At 34.3% G+C, this 7085-nt stretch overlaps 1 protein-coding gene across 2 annotated transcripts in view; it reads right to left on the reverse strand.

Annotated features, from left to right (window-relative positions):
• Nucleotides 1–6053: 6053 nt before the first annotated feature.
• PLPPR5 (phospholipid phosphatase related 5) overlaps nt 6054–7085 on the reverse strand; it is a 117280-nt gene continuing 116248 nt past the window's right edge. Inside the window, exon 6 of one of the 2 annotated variants that reach the window (XM_017503753.2) lies at nt 6054–6274. In XM_017503753.2, the coding sequence (XP_017359242.1) occupies nt 6242–6274 (33 nt within the window). In that variant the 3' untranslated portion in view covers nt 6054–6241. The remainder of the gene's footprint in view (nt 6275–7085) is intronic. The other variant, XM_017503754.2, reaches the window with a different exon arrangement.

The following is a 7085-nucleotide window of genomic DNA, read 5'->3' on the forward strand; positions in this document are numbered from 1 at the left end:
GTTAGATACACAAATACTTACCATTGTGTTACAACTGCCTGGAGTATCCAGTCCAGTAACATGCTGTACAGGTTTGTAGCCTAGGAGCAATAGGCTCTATATCTTATAGTCTAGGTGTGTAGTAGGCTGTGGCATCTAGATTTGTGGAAGTATACTCTATGATGTTCACATGACAAAATAGTCCAATGATGCTTTTCTCAGTGCATGTCCCTGTCCTTAAGTGATGCATGACTGTATGTAAGCCACTCAGTCTGTGATAGTTTGTCACTGCATCCCAAGCTAAGACAAGTTTGAACAGTGTTTACCACGACCTTCTTGTCATGTAACTTAGGATACAGGGCAAGCATCTTTTCTATGTCTATGCAAATTGCCATATCCTTTTCTGAGTTTTGATCCAATACTGATTAATATTTTATTCTTTGTACTTTGAGTGTTGTGAACTATCTCCAAGAATTCCTTTAATGTCAGTTTTTTTGAATCAGAATTACTTTCTCTATGATATCTTCATCTTTTTCATCACAACCTTTTCCCCCATTTATATCAATAAGCTCACTTTCACTAAATTTCTCTGGTTGCATTTCTAGAGTCTCTCAGATGGTGGTGGTAGTTTCAGCTATTCCAAGATTGACTATGCTATGTCTTTTATAAGTCTATTTATGTTAAATATTCAAATTTCACTTTCAGTATTGCCACCTTTTTGTCTCTGCTGTAGTTCCATTTTTCTTGGCCAAATCCTCTGTAAATTATGCATTTTTTTGTAAGATGTCAAGTAGATTTATTACTGGGAGACAAGGAGCCAACACATACAGGCTTTGCTGTCTGTGCATGAACAGAATAGCAAACATTCAGTGACAGATCACTGGAAGACTTTGAGGAAAGTGAGATGACTGGTCACTAATCATATGTGCATGTGTTATTTTTGTAGTGATTTCTGGACAGAACTGGCAGCAAAGTTTGTACATTTGATTGTTACTCTCAGTTATTATATTGTATCTAAAATTTAATTGCTGTTTTGGTGGGAGTAGCATTATTTAACTAAATAGTAACTGAAATTTCTGAAAATCAGAATTACACAAAGCAAACACATGCATACACATACATATACACGTCACATGTACATATATAGAATCAATGTGTCATAACCTGATCTTATATTTTAGTTACTCTCCTATTCTTTCTGCCTAGATGGTTTTTCTCCTTTATTTCTGCTTGAAAATTATGTTCTCTTCCTTCATTATTGCCTATTGGAGAAGACCTAGGAAATTTGTCTATAAACAAAACTTCAGGAAGCTCCCTGTTGCTGTGAGATGCTGGACAGACGGTTCTCTAGACAGCCATCACAAAGGCATTTTGGAATGTACTAGGTGATTGGTGGTTTGACCATTCTTTTTCAGTTACTTAGCATTCTATTGACATTTGTGGGTTTCTCATGTTTATCAGAATGAATCGGTACTCTGTAAGTTCGGAACTCAACACTGGGGAGTACTGCTTGAACAAGTTTAGCAGTAGTAAAATTTATGATATATTGAATGTAAAAATGGCCCTCGTCCTCCACCCACCTCTGTGTTCACCTCTTTTTAATGTGACTTTGTAGCTCCTCCCTCACTTCTTGAATCTGGCTGGCCTTGGGACTTTGCTTGGCCCATTGAATGAGATGGCCAAGTGACAATGTACTACTGCCTTGCATGCTTCTATTCTCTTAGCCCATTCTGCCAAAGAGTTTACCAAGCCTGATGGAGTTTGAGAGACCACATAGAGAAAAATTAAGTTGTCCCAAGAGAAGCCATCCTTGACCAGCATACAGCCAGATGATGCCCATATATGAGACAGCACAGTGAAGATCAGCGAGAGCCTCCCAAACTCATCATGGCTGCATCAAAACTTCAGCTCAGACCAGAAAAGGAACTCGGCTGAACCATGAACCATAGACTTATGAAGGATAGTAAATGCTTATTATCTAGAATTTTAGGACTTTCAAAATTAGCAAGGTTGAATAATACAATACTGTTTATGGAGGCACTGCTTTTTAAAAAAAATTAACCTAGTTGCTGATGTAATCTATAAAAATGTCCTTTCTTTAGTCCTCAGCAGCAGATTAACTCCAAGCCAGTTGTCTTACTTGAACCTAAAACAGATCTCTTACAGCTCCATCGCCAGAGCTGCTGAAGTGTACAATCTGGAGGGGCAAAGGCCAGATCTTTCTATGCATTGTTTAGTCAGCACATTGCAAATCATCTGCTTCACAGAATCACTCCATAAATATGCCAAATGAATGAAGGCTGAAATTGCTTCTTGACAAGGAGCAATACCTCTAGGGAAACCTGATTAATACTCAAAGCATCTCACCATTTGGAAAAGGTTTCCCTTTAAAACAAAATTCAATTAAAAATTCATTTTTGCTCTTCCCAAGAAGAAAAAAACTTCTTTTTCTACAAGCAATAGAATTTCCATGCAAAAATGAAAACACATTTATAAATGAAATAATATGAAGCTAATCATGCCAGAGGATGGCATCTGTCAGTATCATTCTTCTAAAGAATGAGATCTTTGAGACATAGCTTGGAGTTTTCATCTGAATGCTGAAGGTGGTTGTGTCCACTCATCTATATTTTCTTATCTGAAGCTCTTTTGTGAGCAAGGCCACAGAATTGAAAGACAGTAATCTGAGTTTAGAATTTAGATGCTATGATCCATTTATGGCTCACAAGACTTGGGGTAGGGAGAGAAGACTTATTATTTTATTAAATGTTAGTCATGTCTTAGGCTCTATCAGGCTAAGATCAGACTATAATCTAAAGTGGACAGGAATGAGGAATTTGAATACTCTTGTTTTTCTCAGAAGAGATTCATTCACTTAAAGTCTGGAGGAAATTCCCTTAATTGATATTCTAAAAGAACTGTAATTTAGAAAATTCATTAGAAAGCCCATGCCTGGTAAATTTTGAGATCAATATTTTCAAAGCATAAATAGAACCATTTGGTATATTTCCAGGGCGATGTTTTAGAGCATGCAATCAAAATGTAATAAATGGTGCCTTAGAGGCAGGAATAAGCTAATTACATCAATTCTTAAATGCTTAGCTCAACATAAAAGTGAGCCTATATATGTGGATCATATACCTGCTCAGTGTCTCAGATAGTTTTAGGGGGTTGTGATTTGGAAATAAGGAGGTTGGTAAGATCTCAGGATGGTCCACGAGATGCAGAAGGTTACTCAGCTGTCCAGGCAACTTGTCTAATCTGACCCATTGTGATCCAAACATTCTTCAGTCACTAATTGTTCATGCACATCAACAAGCATTCCTTAATCCTCACCCCCAAGAAAGACCAATATATTACAAAGTCAAAATTCATTTTTAAATTGAATTTTTAATTTTTTATTTGAAAAATACAATGCACAGCAGAGAATTATTTCCTCCCCTACTGCTCTTTCACAAAGGAAACGGTATGGTAAATGTAACTGAGATATTTGGCTAGGATAGATCCTGAGAAAAGAGAGGCCCAGTTAGAATTGGAAAATACAAAGTCTGTCAAAGAAGATTCACCTCTCTTTTAACATAAAAGAGCCTTTTAAGTTATCACAGGACTCAGTTAAAACATGTGCAGAATTTCTGCCATGCAAACAGAGACTACTAAAATTTTCAGGTTGACCAAATTATACTGACCTGGGCCCCAAGTAAGTAGAATAAAAAGGAGATGTCTTTATCAGAAAGATATGTGTTTGTCTGCTTTTACTAGACTACAAATGTACATATTTACATATTAATATTTTCTGAAATGTGATTTTCATTATTCTCAGTAATAGCATCATGATTAAGGGCTAATTTCTGGCTTTTGCCTTATTCACATGTATCTTGTCTTTTTCTTCTGATTTTTTTTCATGACAGCATCACTCACTGTACAATCTTGAGCTCAAGATGTTTAAATAATAGAGAAGATTTTACTCTGGTTCTGGGTTAAATCTGAGTTTTTGAAGAATGTATAACTCCTGCATTCAGATCAGGTTTAGCAAGGTGCAAAGAAGCAACATTGACATATGTATATATAGCTAAGACTTCCAATAGGAAAAACATTCCTGTTTGGCTCCTTGGAAGTCTGATGTGGAATCAATGGAACTGATAAAACTCTGGAAGCCTTACTAGTGACCTAGCCTTCTAAGACATTATGATCATCCCCTTCACTTTCATTTCCAATAAGTGAATTCCCTATTACTGTTATTGCCTTAAAAAAATCTTTAAAGAGGGTCAAGACATTCAAAGTTTCTTCATGTTCTAAATTTACAACAGGACTGAATTGCTCTAGAGGTTTGAAATTGGTAGAAATTTGGATTTTCTTTTCTTTCTTTTCTTTTTGGCCCCAGTAGAAGTGCTTTAGCTTCCACAGTGATAGAAATGGGCAAATAACATCTATTTGGGGAGTAACGGACAATCTTTGATTATATTTATTTGCTAATCTGTGTTAAAATTAAAGAGAAAATTAAAAGTTTGCTTTCTTTAGTACTGTAAACTTTAGAAAGATTCATTTCAGTCAATTATCTACTGCCCAAGTTACTTTGCCATATAAGCCAAAGTTACTTAGGGTAGTTTTAATGATTACAAAATTATTGTTGAGGAGCTCACCTTTCTTACATTAATGATTTTAATCCTTAATTCCACTCGGTCGATGTAAGGTATGTCCCTTGGGTATTCTCCCGAGTGGCAGGCATGGGCCTAAGAGTGAGCGTAGAAGGAGAGATGTTGAATTTAGGCTTCTTTTTTACAAAGAAACTCACCTCTAGACTCTTGATATTCACTATTTTAAAACTGGTTTACAAATAGGTTACTTTATAGTTTTATATTTGAAAAGGGTTCATTCTTAAAACATAAATATTTAAAATACAGCAGAGTTTTTATAATTGCATTCTGGCATTTCTTTGTTTTTTGAACCATAGGTAGTTGCCCAGGATTCTATTGATCTCTGAAAGGCCCCAGTGTCCAAAATGAAATGGCAGCTGTGCTATATTAGAAAGGAATATGAGTTCAGGGCCAGAAAAGCTGAATTTAAACTCTGCCTCTTACTAGTTTGGGATTTGTCATGTTATTTACCCTGTCTTGGCTTCATTTTTCTTATCTATAAAAATAAAGCCATACTCTTCATGTTTATATCAGGTTATTATGAGGAATACATAAAATAATTAGTGTAAATGTATTTTGCAAAGTATAAAGTACTACACAAATATAAAATAAAATACATTAACTGTATTTCTAGCATTTACATCTTTTAAATTATATGTCAGGGTATAGTTCTTTCTCATTTAAATTCTGTGGAATCTTTAGTAGTAAAAAAAAGCCTAAGAGTGGATTGAGCACTTTTGAGACATTGTTACCCATGGGAAATTACTGAATAATAAGATACCAGTGCTGAATTCACTCATTTAAACGATCCTAAATACTGCCTGCATTCAAAAACAAGTTATCAATTAAGCCACAATTGTCAGGAGAAATAAGTCCAAATAAATAATTTTTAATTATGATACATTACTTATTACAGTAAAAATTGGCATTTTCCCCTTCAAAAGCAGAAGCACCAGTCTTAGAATGTATAGTATGAATGGTATTTTAAGTGAAATATAGCATAATGTGCAAACATTATTTTAGTATAGAACATACTTTCTAAAAGTAAAGTAATTTCACATTGAAATGTTAGAATGGAAATAATGTCATGCTTAATAATAAAATAAAAACCCCCATGACTACTTTCAAAGTCCACTTCAAATTAAATATGGCATACTGCTGAATTGATATATGAAAATTTTTAAAAATACATGACTAGCCCAAAATAGAAGGTTTTCATACACAAATACGATTTACGTAGAGGTTTCTTTTGACATTATTATAGTAATTCTGTGAGAAACTAAAGTGAATGTTTTATTTAGGAATTTTGTTCATTTGGTCATTACATTTTTGTTGAACACCTACTTTGTCTAGGCTTTGTTGTAAGTGCTAGGGACACAGAAAAAAAAAAAAAAAAAAAAAAAAAAACCTGCCCCGAAAAAAAAAAAAAAAAAAAAAAAAGATAATCCTGCCCTCGAGGAGCTCACAGTCTAGTGGGGGAAACAGATAGGTTGACATTGATTTTAAAATTATAAAAATTATTCAACAACGTTATAAACTTCCTTTGAAATCAAACAAACTTTGGGTGTTATGAATGGATGGTAAAAAGGGATGATGTCCAATGCAGTGAAAAACCATCTGCTTCAATATCATGTGACTTCTGCGAAGGCGGTGATGTGGTTCTGCAAAAAGAAAATGGTAAAGTGAGAGGCTTGGGAAAATTAGGTTTGTAAAATAGGTAGTACCTTTACAAATAATCATTAGCTTACATACTGAATGTTGAAGTTGCCAAAACATCCAGCATCGTTAAACTAAGTTTTATGTATTATTACATAATTTTAGCTGCTAATTACATATTTTCTTCAATAATCTTAGTTATCCAAATAGATTACAATGTTATACCTGCTTTATTCAAAGTTAACACTGAAATTTGAAGAGATAAAAATGGCAATGCCAGACATGTTAATATTCTGTTCAGTGTTAATGGAATTTTAATGCTGCATGTTGGAGTTTCAGATTAATTGCTCCCTGAGAGACAGATGGTGTAGAATGAGGTGGTGAAATGCTCAGACTGAAATGGCATTTGCTAGTTGACAAAAATCTACTTAAACACTTCATTTTTGATGCATGAATCCAGACTCCAGACTGTAGTCTCTGCTGTTTACCTCAACCATAGAATTCTTAAGAGCTTTTTTCTTTTTTGAAAGCAACAGAATTATGTACAAAGAAACTCTGTGGAATGGCTAATATTTAAATAGATTCAGGCATGCAACAGTCCATGTCATGGCTGCTAAAATATTGCAATGAAAAACTAGTATTATATAATTAATCATGCTACATATGGGCTTATGTCAAGATCTAATATGACTGACAGCTCCTACAAATAACATCAACATTACAAAAGGGTTCTACCACCATACTACCCATTTTAAATGTTTTTTGTATAGTTTTCATATGGCTTTTGCATTGGCTTTTTTTTTTTTTTTTTTTTTT

The sequence above is a fragment of the Cebus imitator genome, unplaced genomic scaffold (assembly GCF_001604975.1).
Source record: "Cebus imitator isolate Cc_AM_T3 unplaced genomic scaffold, Cebus_imitator-1.0 Scaffold314, whole genome shotgun sequence".
NCBI lineage: Eukaryota > Metazoa > Chordata > Mammalia > Primates > Cebidae > Cebus > Cebus imitator.